This window comes from Lodderomyces beijingensis (genome assembly GCF_963989305.1).
Source record: "Lodderomyces beijingensis strain CBS 14171 genome assembly, chromosome: 5".
Classification (NCBI taxonomy): Eukaryota; Fungi; Ascomycota; class Pichiomycetes; order Serinales; family Debaryomycetaceae; genus Lodderomyces; species Lodderomyces beijingensis.
The window spans coordinates 1,070,882-1,088,801 of NC_089974.1; the positions used below are offsets into that span (position 1 = coordinate 1,070,882).

At 45.3% G+C, this 17,920-nt stretch overlaps 9 protein-coding genes across 9 annotated transcripts; 5 read left to right on the plus strand and 4 right to left on the minus strand. All coding sequences in view use genetic code 12, as the record gives it.

Annotated features, from left to right (window-relative positions):
* Positions 1–228: 228 nt before the first annotated feature.
* LODBEIA_P43480 (uncharacterized protein) lies at positions 229–912 on the plus strand (the record flags this gene model as incomplete). Its single annotated transcript, XM_066974559.1, has 1 exon — positions 229–912. One exon carries the CDS (start codon positions 229–231, stop codon positions 910–912), a length of 684 nt encoding a protein of 227 aa, XP_066831286.1.
* Positions 913–1,912: 1,000 nt separating this feature from the next.
* Positions 1,913–3,742, minus strand: LODBEIA_P43490 (uncharacterized protein; the record flags this gene model as incomplete). The annotated part of the gene is made up of 1 exon (XM_066974560.1): positions 1,913–3,742. One exon carries the CDS (start codon positions 3,740–3,742, stop codon positions 1,913–1,915), a length of 1,830 nt encoding a protein of 609 aa, XP_066831287.1.
* Positions 3,743–5,710: 1,968 nt separating this feature from the next.
* LODBEIA_P43500 (uncharacterized protein) lies at positions 5,711–8,083 on the minus strand (the record flags this gene model as incomplete). Its single annotated transcript, XM_066974562.1, has 1 exon — positions 5,711–8,083. The coding sequence occupies one exon, from the start codon at positions 8,081–8,083 to the stop codon at positions 5,711–5,713; it is 2,373 nt and encodes a 790-aa protein (XP_066831288.1).
* Positions 8,084–9,135: 1,052 nt separating this feature from the next.
* On the minus strand, positions 9,136–11,298 carry LODBEIA_P43510 (uncharacterized protein; the record flags this gene model as incomplete). The annotated part of the gene is made up of 1 exon (XM_066974563.1): positions 9,136–11,298. One exon carries the CDS (start codon positions 11,296–11,298, stop codon positions 9,136–9,138), a length of 2,163 nt encoding a protein of 720 aa, XP_066831289.1.
* A 1,028-nt stretch (positions 11,299–12,326) lies between these two features.
* LODBEIA_P43520 (uncharacterized protein) lies at positions 12,327–13,745 on the plus strand (the record flags this gene model as incomplete). Its single annotated transcript, XM_066974564.1, has 1 exon — positions 12,327–13,745. The coding sequence occupies one exon, from the start codon at positions 12,327–12,329 to the stop codon at positions 13,743–13,745; it is 1,419 nt and encodes a 472-aa protein (XP_066831290.1).
* A 421-nt stretch (positions 13,746–14,166) lies between these two features.
* On the plus strand, positions 14,167–15,156 carry LODBEIA_P43530 (uncharacterized protein; the record flags this gene model as incomplete). The annotated part of the gene is made up of 1 exon (XM_066974565.1): positions 14,167–15,156. One exon carries the CDS (start codon positions 14,167–14,169, stop codon positions 15,154–15,156), a length of 990 nt encoding a protein of 329 aa, XP_066831291.1.
* A 457-nt stretch (positions 15,157–15,613) lies between these two features.
* LODBEIA_P43540 (uncharacterized protein) lies at positions 15,614–15,844 on the plus strand (the record flags this gene model as incomplete). The annotated part of the gene is made up of 1 exon (XM_066974566.1): positions 15,614–15,844. The coding sequence occupies one exon, from the start codon at positions 15,614–15,616 to the stop codon at positions 15,842–15,844; it is 231 nt and encodes a 76-aa protein (XP_066831292.1).
* Positions 15,845–16,191: 347 nt separating this feature from the next.
* On the minus strand, positions 16,192–16,995 carry LODBEIA_P43550 (uncharacterized protein; the record flags this gene model as incomplete). Its single annotated transcript, XM_066974567.1, has 1 exon — positions 16,192–16,995. One exon carries the CDS (start codon positions 16,993–16,995, stop codon positions 16,192–16,194), a length of 804 nt encoding a protein of 267 aa, XP_066831293.1.
* Positions 16,996–17,310: 315 nt separating this feature from the next.
* On the plus strand, positions 17,311–17,682 carry LODBEIA_P43560 (uncharacterized protein; the record flags this gene model as incomplete). The annotated part of the gene is made up of 1 exon (XM_066974568.1): positions 17,311–17,682. The coding sequence occupies one exon, from the start codon at positions 17,311–17,313 to the stop codon at positions 17,680–17,682; it is 372 nt and encodes a 123-aa protein (XP_066831294.1).
* Positions 17,683–17,920: the final 238 nt, after the last annotated feature.

Consider the following 17,920-nt stretch of genomic DNA (forward strand, 5'->3'; position numbering starts at 1 on the left):
GAGAGGGATACGAACTGTAGTCAACTCCACAAGTAGTCGAAAGTCAATTCCAGAGATTGGACTTTGCTTCTTTTTCTTCTTTTCACTTGTTCTCGAAGTGAAATGACTTTTGTATATGTGCCAGTATGTTTGATGCGTGGGGATGGAGGTTTGGAGGGCACGCGAAATTCGAGATATTTGATACATTCGAGTATTCTGGCCACACTCTCCTCTTTTTTTGGAACACCAATGCGGAGCCCAACCAATTCCCTAATACTCACGAATCTTGATGAAACAGCCTTTGAAGACCCTCGCAGACTTATTGAGCAACTACCGGATGACTACCTAATTGAAGTTGTCTGCTTGCCCAAGCTTTCGAGAGTAGTGCTAATCTGCGAGTCGCTGACGGCGGCAAAGAACATCAAGGCCAAGTTCGATAACAACCTAATTTCGCACTCGGTGAAGACGTCATTTAGCATCAAAGATAACAAGTTTCAAGTTAGCAAACGCGATCTCTCTACTGTTTCGATCCGTGCCGACAAGAGCTATCTCGAGTTGCCTGATGATTTAGACCTGAAGCGGTTCTTGATAAGTCCGCCTATGAGTCCTCAGTCCGAGTGGAACCATTGGGATAGGAGAGAGGACGATCCCAATGACCGAGCTATATATTCACCCGAAGAGCTATCGAATTTGCTTTGGGAGAGATTGGGGAATACTAGTATGGTGAGAAAGTATCAAGAAGATGCAGACGAAGTTCAAGATCAAGATGGAGATGGAGATGCGGCAAAGAGGCCAACCATTAATCTCGAAGTCGAGCCTGAGTTATTGTTTGAAGGTATCGATAATGACGTGCCTGCTATTATCTTGGATAAAGCCGATAACCAGCTTTTGAATGAGAAATTACCAAAGACGTCGATGCCACCTGTGATTTGATTGATATAATCCTGAAATGGGGAACGGGGGGAAGACGGAGTTGTGCTATCGTTATCACTTCAATTTGGAGTGCTTCATTGGGAGCAGTTGTTGTTTTTGCCATGCGAAACAGGTGAAAGCAGACAGTTTTGAAGTTAGCAAGATATTAGTGCAAGTGGCGCAACTGGCGACTGGAACCACACGGTAGGCATATGCTGCCGTCTCCATAAAGTCAATAAACGTCGCAGCCACATAGTACTAGCTTGACTCGGGACGACAACAATATCTATTTAGCTATGGGTTAAGCAAACCGTGTACAAAATGGATCAAGAAATGGTCGATAAACAAACTACAATCAGATCCAATACCTCCAGCACTCCTGCCCTTTTTCCACCCATCTCTCTGTGTTTCCTTAAAAGGCGTGTGTGCGGCTTTTTGTAGATATCCCCATCGTCATACCATATACAATTTTCGTCCCAACCAAATTTGAGCAGTTGCTCGTTAAAAGGCCCAAAATCTTGAGTCTCTAAGGGATTATCGCATTACCGTAAAATGCTGTGTACGAGATTGAGAATAACGTTGAATTAGGTTAGTATTTACAAGGTTTTTCGCACTAACTTGAATTGGACCTTGGAGCTTACAAACTAGGCCCATTGAGTCTTGTTTGGTTGATTGGTTTCTGCTTAAATTCACCATTTTCTTCTATTTGTCAATCCGCCGTCTATTACTCTAAATTTTCAAGAGAACGTGGAGCCAGGGGCTAGTTGTGATTGTAGTTGAAATTAGAAAATGGACCAGTTTATGTCAAGCAGAACCGTTTCTCAATAAAATCTTGAAAAAAAGTGCCAACACTCTTCTTTGTCTGGTTATTTTGCACCCAAAAGACTCATCACTAATCATTAAACACTTTATAAATCGTTAATCGTTGCAATTCCTATATCATATGTCATATAAACATAACCATATCTACCTAACCCAGATCCAACAACCAAGAAAAGGTTCAAGCAAGGGGCAATCATCATCACATGAATAACACCTTGACCACTTTCTTGTACCATGGAGATCTTCTAAATTTTTCCTGCTCCTCTTCTCGCTCGAGAGCCAAAACTTCAGCATCAAAATGAGTTCGGTCCATGTTAATGTCAATGTCTTCAAGGGGGATAAAGAGCCTGTAATCGCCATATCTGATGCAAACGTAGACTTTCCGAACGAGGTAAAATGCCAACAAGACAATCATTCCAAGGTAACCCTGGAAAAAACTCTCCACGTCAACTCCGTTGCCTCCCTTGGGCCATAACGAGACCCAAAACTGACACACAAGGACCAAGATAAACATGACGCAGGCATAGTACGACCCCCAGACACCGGTCAGCGCGGTGTAGCCCAACGACGCGGTGGATTCGTCAGAGACAAAGATGCTCTTGATGAAACCCATAAACGAGTTTTGAGACGAGTCCAAAGCATTGGAATTTTTCAACATGTGATAGCGCAAGGCGGCTCTAAATCGAATGTGGCTCAAGCAGATGGCAACCATCCAGGTGAAAATCTGGGAAAGACCCGAGATGGCCAAGAGCCAGTTGAAAACTGTCTCCTGTTGATTGTAAGCTGCAATAAAGGAGAAAAGGCCAAAGATGGCGCAAACAACCAAAGCCCGGAATGGTCTACCTTTTCTGTCGATGTAATTGAACCACGAGGGAGCAAAGCCTTGTTCGGCGAGCGATTGCAAAGTTCTCGAAGCGGAATAAAGTGCCGATGATGCCACCGATGTCACCGACATCAAAATGACGGCATTAATGATTGAAGGAACCGCCTGGACACCATGCAACGATGCCGCCAACACAAAGGGACTCGCGTGGGATCCGCCTCCGCTAGAACCCATCAATCTATCGGAATTGTAGGGGACAAGCAAACCAACAATGGTCAAGCTTCCAATCATCAAGACAATAATACGATAGCCAACCAATTTCGTGGCAATTGGGATAGCCTTTGCCGGGTTTGATTGCTCACTGGCACTCAAGGCCACAAATTCAGTTTGACCCAATGCAAAACTACCAGTGACGAAAACTGAACATAACCCTTTGAAATTGGTATAGTAGCCGGGATCGTGCCAGTATCTGCCGCCGATGTATTCTCCGTGAGGACCTCCGCCGACATTGACAACTATACCCATAATGATAAAGCCCACAATCATCATGACTTTGCAACTACCAATGATAAACTCGGCCTCACCATAACTCGAGGATCCAATGAAATTGACAACCACAATGACAATGTAGAATATGGTCACCCAAACGTCCGAGTTGACCGAAGTGTTCCAGTAGGAGATGATCATTGCCGCGGTGACCAATTCAATTGAAATCACCGATAACCATTGAATACAGTAGTTCCAAGTAACGGCAAATGCCAAAGAGTCGTCAACAAATCGTCTTGGATAGTTGTTGTAACCTCCCGATAACTCGGAGAAATTGACAGCCATTTCACCTGCTGCTTGCAACGTTGGGTACACAAAGGAACCGACAATTGCAAAACCAACAATCAAAAACAAGGGACCCGAGTTGTGCAACACTTTACCCGTACCAACCAAGAGACCAGTACCGATACCGGTACATAGCGCCATGAGAAGCAAATGACGAGTACTTATACCCTTGGCCATTTGTTTGCCAATGGCATCTTTTTCAGACTCATCAACCTGTTTCCTCCTGAACGAGTCAACAAACCTCCCCGCAAACCCTTGTTTCTCCTCGGGAAGCGACTTTGTCGAAGTGTATGGCGCGTCGGAATCATTGAAGCTGCTAAACTCCTCCGGTTTCACCATTGCAGGAGATATGGACTTTTCTTTAATCGATGACATCTTCAATTATGAATCGAGGCAGATATCTTTATTGGCAAATGAATGCTGAGAATGATGTTTTTTATTCTACCCAAGCGATTCTTTCTTTTTTCTGGTTTTTTTTATGTCAACGATTAGATCTTGAGTTGGAATTGAAACTGTAGCAATGGAAGCAATTAATAGGAAATCTCAATTAGAGCCCAAGATCTCCGTTCTAAAAATTACAGAAGTTGCAAAACAGAAAAAAAAAAAAGAGAACTCACTGAGTTTTTTATATATGTATGTATATGTTTGACACTACAGGGGTTGCACAATATTCAGATGTTTTGGTCATGTCATAAATCTCTTTATCAAATGCACCCAATTCGTCAGTGAAAAATTTTTAGGGAAACAGGAAATATACGAAACATGAAATGGACATCGGATAGCGAAGGATTTGGTGAGATGAATGGAATTTCGGGGGAGGTATGGGATGTAGAAACAAGAAACAAATAAAAAAAAGAAAGAAGAGAAATAGCGAGGGCTGCAAGTGCGACTAAAACGGCAATCAGCACAAAGACACCCCCCAAACCCAAGCCCTCCATGCCCAAGCCCAACTTGGACTAAACCGCTTCAAACCACTTCAAACTAAGAAGGTTAAAAAATTTTTTCCCGATGATGGGTCTAGAGGGAAAGAAACACCTTGCCGTCCAAACATTGCGCGTTGAAAAAAAGTATGTAAGGGCGTGTGACATTGAAGGGCTCTCTGATGGGTGCAAAACAGCGCGGTATAACTGGAACTGGGATTCCACGCACTCGGCTTGTTCAAACTTAAGGCCACTTGACGAGGCATAAACCTCTATCTTCCTCCATACATATATACCCTCTGTGTACCTCATTTGCATGCGCTGTATCCGGCAAGCCCCTGTTTTCCAATAGAGAGACCCCTGCCCCTGTGTCCTGCTTTCATTAGCAGGACAGCAGAGCAACACAGTCTCCCGTCCGTCACTCCTTTTATTCTTTATCTGGGAATCAATTGTTCTTGTTCCTGCTATCTAGGCGGTTGTGTCTCCTCTTGACGCATCGTGCTCTATCAGTTGACACCATCAGCTGGGATATAACTCGGACTGATGAAAAAATTGAAACGGTGCAGCACTATAGTTATCAGCGCCGGTACCTGAATGCAACTAATGCGGCAGGAGGGTGAATCCTGCGATAGTTGCTGCGATGCAAGTCCCGGGGAAAGAGAGACTACACTACAATAGCTAACTTGGAACGAATTTCAGCGTCGTGTTGAAATTTGCTATCTCGAGTCTACGCTGAAGTACACCTGTACCAGCTTGCAGGTTGGGACTTCCCATGACCTCGAGTTGCCTACCTTCTCATACTGTCAAACACTAACTGAAAAAAGGGGGAAAAAAAAGCAGAGAAGAGTTTCAATCGTGCCCTCACTGCCCAAAGTGGAGGTTCCCAGCAACCTCCATCTCCAGCTCCAAGGAAATGACAAAGAAAGTGAAAACTTTTACCCTCATCTGCACAGCTCGTTTGCCGCTCGACTGATGGAATTCAAGCACAACGCACGGGGAAACTGGACGGAAGAGAGAGCGGGAATTCTTTTTTTTGACACATTAGGGAAGACATCCAGATATACGTACATTGCGCTGCTCTGCTGCTGATGTGACGGCATTTTGACCTGCGCGCGGTGAGAGCTGCAAAGAGGTTTTTTTTTTTTTTTTGGCCACCTTTAAGCCAATGACATGGTGTTGATAAAGGCGAGTCATCTGTGAGAAGAGGAAGCGGGAAGTGGCGGTAATGGCGGTCATGGCGGTGGCGGCGGCTGTGTTAGCCGAAGCGCTCTTTTCATGCTCTTAGAACTTGAGTCGATCGAGTCCCGCTGCGGAGGTACACCACCGACTCGTATTCTCCACCCCCTAAATATGACCTAATTTTGCATCAAACCTTTTTTTTATTTTTTTGCTTTCACAGTACGTTTTTTTGTATCTACAGGATCTATAAGTTTGACTTTTCAGCAATCAATTGCATGGCGTGCGAATCACCTCTGCTCAACTCCGGATTATCCAAAGCATCAGCTAAACAAAGCCAGGGGTCTCTAGTACCACCCCACTTCAACACGCTCTCCCTGTAAATGTTGCCCGCTTCGGGACTCCAGGGATCTTTCTCAAATAGCGTTTGCCAGAGCACGTCGGCGATCGCGCGATCTAGCAAGTAGGAGTAGTAGACAGCGCCGTAGGAGAACAAGTGCGGGAACTTGCCGTGCCATGTCGACCATTTATCTGCAAACACCCGCAACTGCAGCTCGACGGCGTGGTAGATCTCGGTCGAGTTGACCGCGTGCAATCCATTTTTCAACAGCTCAACCACGTTTTCATCGTGGAGTTTTTGGTCGAGCATCGCCATTTTGCTCTGCATAAACGTTTCGCATGCTTGAAGCGATTTGCTGTGCGCTTGCACTTGTTCGAGTAAAGGTGTGGGCACGGGCTCGCCGGTGAGGTAGTGGCTCCCGATGCGAGACAAGACGCGCGAGTCTTTGCAAAAGGACTCCATCAACACCGATGGGATCTCAACAAAGTCAGTGGCACACCTTGTACCGGACAAATTATGCAACTGGGTGCGGCCAATCATCGAGTGCATTGCATGTCCCATCTCATGGAAGATAGTGTCGACTTGGTCGAATGTTAATAGTGTCGGGAGACCATTTTTGCTGTTGCTTTTGCTTTTGCTTTTGGGGTGGTAGTTGCTAAAGTTGCACACGAGTGAAATCACCGGTAGTTGGTAATCGTTGCTCAACTGAACTAGTTTGCCTTGGTCTTGTACGGACTCGGAAGCGTTCAATTTCCGCGAACATACAATAGTGAAATGCGAAGGGAGCACTTTGGATGACCAAAAATCAAGGTACAAGAAGCCCAAAGTGGCATCGTCGCGGTTATCAACCACTCTTAGTTTGCGCACATTCGTGGCATTCCACACTTCTCCGTCCTGGGTGGGTTGAGGCACAAATGAAACGCCGTACAAGCTGGTGAAAAGCTTGCTGAGGCCGGCAATGACCGTGCCCACTGAGAAATATTCTGCAAACGTAGAAGATACCCCACCCCCGCCATTAGCGCCGTTTCCCTCGTTTGCTTCTTGAACTTTTTGAGCCAAGTAATCACGATCCCAAGGCTTCAAACTGTCGATTAATTCATCGTCGCTCATCTCTAGGTATCTAACATCCAGTCGCGTCAAGACGCGAAGTTCGTCAATGACCCGCTTCCGCTTCAACGACTGCTGCAAGTTGGCAAGAAACGAAACGACATTTTTGGGGCTCTTGGCCATCTTGTGCTCCAACTGGTAGTGGGCAAACGACTGGTACCCCAACATCCGCGCCAACAATGCTCTAAACGCCACAAACTGGTTCAAAATGCCAATCTGTTGCTCGCTGGCGTTATGCATTGCTATCCATATCTTCTTGCGCAACTCGCTCGACTCGCAATTTGTCATAATCATAAACGAGGCACTGGAAGTGAGAAGAACGTGGTATATTCCACGTGTTTTTTCTCCCGTGTATGCCTTTTCCGATCGTGCTATCTCCTGTCGTATTCGGTAATTTGAAATGCTGTCGTATTCATCTTGAGTGATTGTGACATAATACGACGCCAAATTGCTTGCCTCGTTGTTAAACTGCGATCCCATGAGCGAGATCTCCTGTGTTATAGCGACAAAGTTATCTCGAATCGTGGGGTCCATGTGGATCCCCGATCGTTCGAAATCTTGCTTTAAGCAAAGCCCCACTTTCACTTCTTCCTCACTTAATCGCGAGCTCATCTCCTTGTCCTCCAAGACGTTGATCAAGTTTGCATACAATTCAACATTTGTGTTGAGCTGGTTCATATATTCAAAGATCAACTCGTGTGTCTGTTGTGCCGCCTCAACCCATTTCTCATCGTCATGGACAACTCGGATAAACTCTGCCACGTCTATAGCTCGGCACAAGACATCCGACAACTGGTCCAACTTCTTTATGTACTCCAATTTGCCATCTTCCGTATGGACGTTACTGGTCATCTCCGAGACCAACTTTTCCGCTTCTCGCTTGGAATGCTTTGAAAACTCAACAAGGCCCTGCGGCTGCTTTAGATAGTCATTTTTGAATAAGCCCGTTCGGCTAGCAGGCTGAAGCATCTTCTCCATCATGCTGCTGCTGCTGCTGCTGCTGCCTCTGCCGTTGAATTCATTAAAGTAAGTTTGATCGTCGAAAACTTTCCTCAATGTGGTCAAATTGGCAGCCTTTGCCGACGAAACTGTAGCCAAGCGACACACTTGGATATGCAGTGGTCGAATCACCCATTTCAACAGGCCTCGACGGCAAATACGTGAGTATATCATTGTAAAATGAAAATAAACTCAGCTTCTTATCCTGGGGTGGAATATAGTCTGAACCGGGCGCTGTATCGGCGAAAAAAAATTAAATATACAAACCAAAAAAAAAACCAAAGGACATGCGAGTTCTTTATCAGTTGATCAACTGCCCGTCCCCTCCAACAAGACAAACCTTGATGAATGATCAAATAAAAAAAAGACAAAAAAGTGTACTAATTCGAGCTAGCGGGTTTCATTACTATACTTCGATGGTGGCAGCCTTTTCGATATCATGGTCGATTTCCCCGACAAGTGCGTCGATGCTCTGCACCAGAGAGTTAAAAAAAAAAATCAAAAATACCCCCTTGGTGAGTGAGCCACTGCAGTTGACCATCACTATTCTCAACTTCATGAGTTCTTTGTTTTCCCCTATCCATTACACGTGAGATAGGATACCATGTAGAAGCAAAATTTCTCTCCTATAGTGAAAATCAACGAACGTGTAACGAAAGGTGTGTTCTTTTTTTCCCCTTCTTAATATCTTGACCCTGTGTTGAAATAAGGGGGCTTTTTCTCCCCTTGCTTTCATTCTGTAGACACCAACACTGTGCCCACCCTCTTCTTCAGATGTCACCCAGCATTTTGATATCGTGAAGGGTTTTCGAGCATGTAAATTATCTGAAATCTCGCTTCTTCTTATCTACGTCATAGCGATGGACTCGGTATCGCGATTTTCAGGGGAAATGGTTTTGAACTTGTTGAAATATCCAAAAAAAAAAAGGTTTAGGTTCTTGTAATACAGTAAATTGTACACAGTAGAGTTGTAGATAATACACCAGTACTTTTCCTCTTCTTCTTTCGTTTGAAATGGTTCCAATGAAATAAAAGCTCAAGTCACAGCTACAAATATAGTATATACGTCGGTGGAATCTCGAATGATTGAGGGGTGACAACGGAAGCTTTCCGACTTGATCCCTGAACCAGGATGAAATCGCAAAAAGATGTTTTCCATTCGAACCAGGAATTGCTCGGCCAAGTTACTTTTTTTTTGATGTATTCTTCAAGTTTTTTTTTTTTTTTTATTGTTGCTCTTGTTGCTTCTGCTTCTGTTGCTGAGCGTTAGGGACTGGTGCCGCAGCAGTCTTTGCGCTCGTCCTGGATATGCTTCTCTTGACTTTATCATCTAATCCACCAGTCACATTTCGAAGATAGTGCGGTACTTCCATATCGTTCTTCAAGTAAAAAACCTTCCAGTTTCTCGCCTTATCCTTGAGCTGCACCTGCGACCTATTGCGTAAACTCTCGTTGATTTTACCGCCCTTGCCAAACAAGTCCAAGATGGCCGACCAATGGGGCCCTTTCAACTCCATTGCGTGCTTAAATGCTTTTTCCTCTTCTCGAGTCCATGGTCGGCGCTGACTAGGTCGATGGCCATTCACCTGTATTTGTTTTTCTCGTATTTCAGATGGGAGCAAATTCAGATGGTCGGTTGTCGAGGAGTCCCCACCAGCAGCGTCGTCGTCGGCTCGTGACGAAGGGGAGTAGTTCATTTGTGCATTGATCTGGTCGTACAACTCCTGGGTGTGGGCCGGGGTCTCTTCGCGTCTGTCCCTCGGTGGCTTTCCTGATTTCCCCCAGATCAAGTATCCCATGTTTCTCGACGTGTAATCAAACAAGTCTTTTAGAAAAGTAAACCACTTGAAGTTTTCCGAAAGCGGCTGTAGATTGCTCTCATCGTATTTCAAAAGAAACGCTTTTCTCGAGCGGCACCTTTCGACAAAGTCCACTTCGGTTGGGAGCAACATTGATATGTTTCTTCTTTCCAATAAGATCTGCTCCATATTGTCGGGTAGGATATCATCCAATATATCTTCTTTTGAACGTTCACCGGCCTCAATTGCCGATATGTAGGCCTGCGTCTTCAAGTCGAGAAATAGCAAAGCTTGGGGCTTCAACAACTTGCCAATCCTGCCGCCAACCGTTGATCCTGTTCCAGACTGAATACTAGTGGCTAGCGAAGATGGTGCCGATTCCATGTAGTTGGTATCCGACAAGCTGTTCTTTACGTCTAGACTGTTTCCGGGACAAAAAATCTCCAAATAAAACTCATTGAGATAGAAAAACCCAATCTCCATGGTACCCAAGGTGGCTGCTAGAAATGTCGCCAAGTTAACTTTTCTCAAAGTAGACTCGATGCTTTGCTCTTTGCTTTTGAAAATCTGCGGAGTGACATCGCCAACGCGCCACATTCCGGGTGCAAGGTGGTCCACGGTGAGAAATGGGTCCTCTTCCGAGTACAATCTCTTGGTAAACTCAAACAAGGATGTCAAATCACGATACGCGGCACCTTCGGGTGTCTCTGGGTTCGAAGCGAGGTCAATAATCTTGTTGTACGAGGACGTAACGGCGATCCTTAGTAGTTGTGTTGCCAAGTTGTCCAAGGTGGGTAGAGTGTTGATGAGTAACTGTATTCGGGGTGGCAAGTAGTTAGCCGCCACAATTGGCAAAGGTAGCACCGACAAATTTGCCAGGGTGAAAATGGCTCTTGTTGGGTCAAGGGTCAGATGCTGGAACAGCGACGATAGTGACGAATACGCGGCATGTGCGGCGTTTGTGTTGAAGAGCTCGGAATCGGGAGGTATCGCTGAAGACGAGTATCTTTTTGTGGGTGCTTGAGTCTCGGGCTCAACAGACTTGACAATCTCCGGTGCTTCGACTTTTCCAGGCTCGTTACTGCCGTCATCATCAACGTGGACATGCTCACGCTCACGCTCATACTCATGGTCTTGGTCACGGTCATCGCCATGCAGCGTGGCTTCCTGCGGTGGCTGCGTTTGCTGTTGTGCTTGCTGTTTCTCCAATTGCTGGTGAGCTTGTTGAATCAACCGTGCGTGCGTGTCGCTCATTGCGAGGCTGTCTGTCGGGTCTGGCATCTTTGCCTCGTCATTTTCCTCGGTTGTTGCCGTTGATGCAGCGCTTTCATCCTTTTCCCCCGAATCTCGCTGACTAGCTGATTCTGATTCTTCAATCTTTTGCCTTTTGATTTCTCTTCCCCGCTGCTCATCTTCGTGATGATCCTCGCCATCTGGTTCTGTCTTTTCTCTCTTTTGGTTAAAGTCAACGGGGGTGGATAGCACTTCTGCAACTGCAGAGAGGGCTTCTTCGTGCGACTCTAAGGGATCATTGTTTCTTTCTGAATGCTGTCTCAGAAGAAACACCTCGTCTATGTTTGAGTCTTCCATTTGCTTGCTTCCGTGCCTCGGGATATTCTTTTTCTTAATAAAATCAAAGGTGGCTAAGCGGGATGTGTTTACATTAAGTCAGTCCCTGAGCGTGGTTTCTACTTGTATGTGGTAGCGCGGCGTCTCTGCTCAGTTCTCAAGCTATATGACAAGTAAGTGTCCCAGGTAACAATAACAAAACATAGCATACCATATCGTATCCGTATGGCCATATAGCCGTATGGCCAAGTTGCGGTCTTAAATTGCCTAAGTGAGCTATCCAGGGCAAACGGAATTAAACTCTTGAGTCCAATATAATTTTCAAAAAAGGAGGGGAAAGTGTGTCGAATTCCGTCTGTGGAAATTTTTCAGAGAAAAAAAGCCACTTTACAGAGCATCTCACTTGGAATGTTGGTGCGTTTTTATGCAACCTCTCCCAGTGCGTTGAGGCTAAATTTTTTTTTTGGTGTTTGTATGTTTTATTGTGTCTACGTGTTTAGCATGGAGTGTTTTATTGCATCGATTCTTGAAAGTTAGTGAGCTTGGAGCGACTTTCTTGGTTTTTTTTCAGGTACTTTGACGCCAAAATTTTGATTCAAAAGACAAGCTTACTCAACATGTTTTTTCTTTCAAGTGATGTAATTCAAGACTACTAAAAGGTTCAAATTCCTCTCGATAGATACCCATTGTGGAGCATCTCAGGGGTTCTCACCCCAATTTTTAACAAAAACTTTAACAAAACTAACTCCGCTTCTCGAGGCCAAAGATTTTGTGTCAAACGGGGCGGGACGAGTGTCAGATCTGAATTTTTTTTACTTTTTTGGCAATTGCGGCGCCCGCCTAGCGCAATTACCCGATTGAGGGGTAGCAAAAAACAGTAAGCCGCTAAGGCGCAAAATGAACAGAAAAAGACGGGACCAAGGGGTATCATTCTAACCTATAAATTAACCACAATTTTCCACATCACGGTTTTCCTACTTTTCCCAATCTTGTTTCTATAGCTGCTCTTTCTTCCTTTCCATTATTCATTTGCATTTTCGTACTTCAACATGACAGTCACATCCGTTTCAGCTGAATACTTCCCAAACGAACCAAAACATCCCGTGGTTGCTTCCACGAGCAACCCCAAATCCAAGGAGGCCATCGAATCATTGGGGAAAAACTTTGACGCTCGTGGTGCCTACTTTGTTGCTGACTACTCCAAGTCCAACGGTAACTACATTGCCGATGTCGATGGCAACTTGTACTTGGACGTTTACGCGCAAATTGCCTCCATCCCATTGGGATACAACAACCCTGCCTTGATTGAGCTTGCCAAGTCCGATAAGATGATCAGAGCTATTGTCGATAGACCAGCATTGGGTAATTTTCCAGGTTCCGACTTGGAAGAAATCGTTGAAGATGTGTTGAAGGTGGCACCCAAGGGCCAGGACAAGTTATGGTCTGGGTTATCCGGAGCTGATGCTAACGAATTGGCATTCAAAGCTGTGTTTTTCTGGTACCAAGCACAAAAGAGAGGCTACAAGAGCAACTTTTCCCAAGAGGAAATCGACTCTGTCATGCAAAACCAAGCTCCCGGCTCGCCCGAGTTGGCAATCTTGTCATTTGAACGTGCGTTCCACGGAAGATTATTTGCCTCTGGTTCAGCCACATGCTCCAAGCCAATCCACAAATTGGACTTGCCTGCTTTCAAATGGCCAAAAGCCCAATTTCCAGCATACAAATACCCATTGGAAGACAATGCCGAGGCCAACAAAAAGGAAGACGAGAGATGCTTGCAAATTGTCAGGGACTTGTTCAAGAGCTGGAGCGTTCCAATTGCAGGTGTGTTGGTTGAGCCAATCCAATCCGAAGGTGGAGACAACCACGCCTCTGCCGAATTCTTCCAAGGATTGAGAGACATCACCTTGCAAAACGGTGCTCTTTTGATCATGGACGAAGTCCAAACCGGTGTCGGTGCCACCGGTGTCATGTGGGCCCACGAGAGATTCAACTTGCAGCCACCTCCAGATTTGGTTACCTTTTCCAAGAAATTCCAATCTGCAGGATACTTTTTCCACGACCCTGAAGTCTTGCCAAACTTTGCCTACAGACAGTTCAACACCTGGTGCGGAGACCCAGCAAGAATGACCTTGGCCGGTGGTATCGGTAAGGAAATCCTCAAGTACGACTTGGCCACCAGAGCAGGACAAGTGGGCGACTACTTGTACAAGAAATTGCACGCTTTGCTGGAAAAGTACCCTAAATACATGCAAAACTTGAGAGGTAAAGACAGAGCCACTTTTATCGCTTGGTCGTTGGAGAGCGGTGAAGCCAGAAACAAGTTCTTGAGTGACATGAAGAATGTTGGTGTCAATATCGGTGGATGTGCCGAGGACTCGGTTAGATTGAGACCAACTTTGGTGTTTGAGGAAAAACACGCAGATATCTTGGTTGAAGCTATGGAGAAAGTCTTGTCTAGCTACTGATTCTGTATATTGTCTACTTTTTTATAGTATGAGAGTCCCTGTCGATGATCGTCGAGACTATCGTGATGGCAAGTTGATGAATGTAATTTTTTCTTTAATACACCATGTACCGTGGACCCTTCCCTTACCCTCTTCGCTCCGGCTCGGTCAAGGTTGGATCTATAAGGATGTAAAAAAAATAAATGAAAAGAGCTGAGACGTTTTTTTTTTTTTTTTTCATACAAGGGAAGTTCGCAACCGCTCTCTCAGTGCAACCTGGAATCGCCGAATTTTCACATATCGTACGCTGTTGTTTTGGAACACCTGTTGATGCCCCTGCGCGGAAAAGGTGGAGCAGTCAGCGTTTAGAGTCAGTCACCTTCATTGTTATCATTGTCTTTGTTTGTCTCATTCTCGACGAATGGAAGGGCACCAATTGCATATGGTGCATCAGTCACAACTCTACCATGACGTGAAACATTTCATCAAAAACGACTCGAATGCCTCGTTCCTCGCGGGAGGGATAGCCGGGGCGGTGTCGCGGACAGTGGTGTCGCCGTTTGAGAGAGCCAAGATCTTGCTACAGCTACAGGGGCCAGGCTCGCAGCAGGCGTATCATGGGATGTTCCCCACGATAGCGAGAATGTACCGCGAAGAAGGCTGGAGAGGGTTGTTCCGGGGCAACACCTTGAACTGCATTCGGATATTTCCCTACAGTGCGGTCCAGTTTGCCGTTTTTGAAAAATGCAAGGATATCATGTTGAAATACCGAGCTCGACTGCAGTCTCATTCACTTCAGCCTTCGGAGCCATCCACTTCGCAGCAATTGAATGGCTACGAGCGGCTATTTGCTGGCTCCCTCGCGGGCATCGCGTCAGTGGCAGTGACGTATCCGTTGGACTTGGTGCGTGCGAGGATCACCGTGCAGACAGCCTCGTTGAATCGGCTCAAGAAGGGGAAATTGGCTAAAGCGCCCACAGTGTGGGTCACACTCAAAGACGTCTACAAACACGAAGGAGGCTTTTTGGCGCTTTATCGAGGAATCGTGCCCACCACGTTGGGGGTCGCGCCATACGTCGCGATAAATTTCGCCTTGTATGAGAAACTTCGCGAGTACATGGACCAATCCGCACGAGACTTTTCAAACCCGATATGGAAGCTTTCCGCTGGTGCGTTCAGTTCATTCGTGGGCGGTGTTCTAATCTACCCATTGGACGTCTTGAGAAAGAGGTACCAAGTTGCCAGCATGGCTGGAGGCGAGTTGGGGTTCCAGTACCGATCCGTTGGCCATGCTCTTTACTCAATGTTTAAGCATGAAGGTTTCTTTGGTGCATACAAGGGTCTAACTGCTAACTTGTACAAGATTGTCCCCTCCATGGCTGTGAGTTGGCTCTGTTATGACACCTTCCGCGAATGGATAAAGAAATGGTGATGACTGTCGATGTGTAATAGACCTAATAACCTAATAGCATAGACTAGCAATAGATATAGACCAGTAATTACCAATAGATAGAGAAACTTATGCATTACAGGTATGTGAATTGAGCACCACATCGCGTCTGCCAATGTTGCCACCGGTGTGGTCTATATTGGTAGATGTGAGTTGTCGGCCCTGTTGGTAGTGGTAGTGGAAGATGACATGGTGTGGTATGACCTGTCCTGTATATAGACTTCAACCAACCAAATCCCCAGCTATTCTAAACCTCGAGTTTTCCACTTTCTCTCCATCTAGCCCTCTCTGGAGAAAAACCACCAGAACACCTTCATACAAAGAAAAACCACACTCACAACAAGAACACAGCTAGCTCAACTAGGTTAAAGATTCTGGAGTAGACCAAGCCTATCACTGACTTATCTATTCATACCAACTAAACAGAAAAAAAAAGAAAATGCGCGCTTCAAGAGTTTTATTGAATTCGGCAAGGAATGCCAAACCCAAGATCACATATCCAGTCGAAATGACCCCGTTGTTTGTGGTTGTTGGGGTTGCCGTTGCTTCGGGCTGTTTCTTCACGTGGAGGCACTTGACATACGACAAAGAGTTGAGGTTATGGAAAAACGCCAATTTGTCAGAGTTGGACAGAGTTTTGGACAAGGCTGAAAAAGATGGAAGCAAATAAATGGGAGATCTGTGATGCCAATTGACGAAACAAAATGGCAATGTTTTTGCCCCTTAAGCTGTTCGTCGTAATCTACAAACCATCATCCTTACCATCACCATCATCATCACCATCATCATCATCAATTTGCGCGAGTTTTGTTATGAGTTAATTGCCAGAAAAAAAAAAAAGGAAAAGAAGTGAAAAAAAGAGGAAAAAGAAGAGAGATATTTTTGTTTTTATCAAGGCCTGATTAACCAGGTTGAGAAAATGCATTGTACTTGAACTGACGATCTTCGTGTGTGGTTTTTTTTTTTATTTAATTTTATTTACATAGGAAGTGAAATTATCCCAAAAAAAACAATGCTCTAAAGTGAAGCCAAGATTCTTGTTTGATGTTCGTTTTCAATATTCGTAAAGTAGTCGGTAACCTCTGGCGTCTGGTCCAAGTTGTCCAAAGCCCTCAAAAACCCCTTGGAGTTGGCCTCGGGGAACTCCACCTGGTTTTCAGCCTCGGCAACGAATCTCACTGAACTCTCAACCAACTTGTAGCCTTTGTTGCTCAATTGGTTGCAAATGCTATGGAGATCAGAATCAGCGCAGATTAACCTGAAAAGCTTGCCGCGCGCACTTGCATTGGACTCGTCGAGTTCTACTTCTTCAATGTCCTCAGCTCCGATCTCAATGGCAGTTTCAAACACTTGGTCAAAGTCTTCCTCCTTCTGCAACGGCTCAAACACAATTTCACCCTTTTTGGTGAACATGTAGTTACACGAGCTCATGGAAGCGTCAAAGTACGCCAACGCGTTCTTCACCCTCATCACTGTCCTCGCCTTGTTATCGGTTAGCGCCGACACCATCAACGCAACTCCACCGGGCCCCATAAACTCGTACGTGACTTCGCTCTGCTCAGTACCAGCTGCAATTTCCCCCGTGCCGCGCTTGATGGCGCTCTGGATGACCTGTTTCGGCACATTCAACTTCTTCGCTTTATCGATCAACAGCTCCAAATTGGCGTTGCCCTCTTTACCCCCGTGCCGAACTGAGCTCTCGATCCGCGAGGAAATGAATGCTGCTTCCTTCGATCTTTTTGCATCGTTCTTGGCCTTGTCGTGTCTGATGTTTGCCCATTTGGAATGCCCTGCAAACCGGTAGCTCAGCTGGAATGGCATTCGCCTGGGGCACCGTGGAAGTATCAGAATGCTTGGTCGAAACATGGAGAACTAACCTGTGTATATCTGGGGTATCTATCAAGGCAGTGGTTTTGCTTGATGTAGTGAAAAAAAAAAGTCCACTGCATTTCCCTTCCTCACCCACTTGCCACGGCCGAAAAATACAAGTTCCAAACCAACAAAATTAATCGTGGATTGATAGATAGGTGGAAATCTAGAGCGCACCTAATTATTCGACCTCTTGCAACTCGTTGAGGTAATAGACTACACCATTGGGTCACAGCCATAAACTAGCTACATATTTGTTTGGTCACCATGAGTTCGGAAGCAATGAATAAGCGGAAGCTTATCGCCGCAATTGCAGACGAGGACACCGTCACGGGGTTGCTTTTAGCTGGTGTGGGTCAAGTTTCCAACGAACCAGGCAAGGAGACCAATTTTTTGACGGTTGTGCCGGGAAAGACCTCGGTTGATGACATTGATGAGGCGTTCGACACCTTCACAAAGGAAAGAGACGATATTGCTATCTTGTTGATAAATCAGCACTTGGCGGATATGATAAGGTTCAAAGTCGACGGGTATACCAATGCCTTCCCCGCAATTTTGGAGATTCCTTCAAAAGACCATCCGTACGACCCAGAGAAGGACTCGATCTTGAAGAAGGTGAGAAGACTCTTTGGAGAGTAATGAAGGAAAAGGTAGACAGAGAGAAAGAGATAGAGAGAAAGAAAACAGGGTTTGGCTCCTTGTTCAATTTGGTCCTTTTTTTTTTTTTTTTTTTTTTGAAAACCATTAGCTTATATTCTTTAGTAGAGTCAGATTTGGAAATGAAAAATAATCCAATAGAATTTTATATCGTTGGTTGGTTCGAGCATTCTCCATCGATTTGCATCAGACATTCTATTTATACCTAAAGAACTTTTTC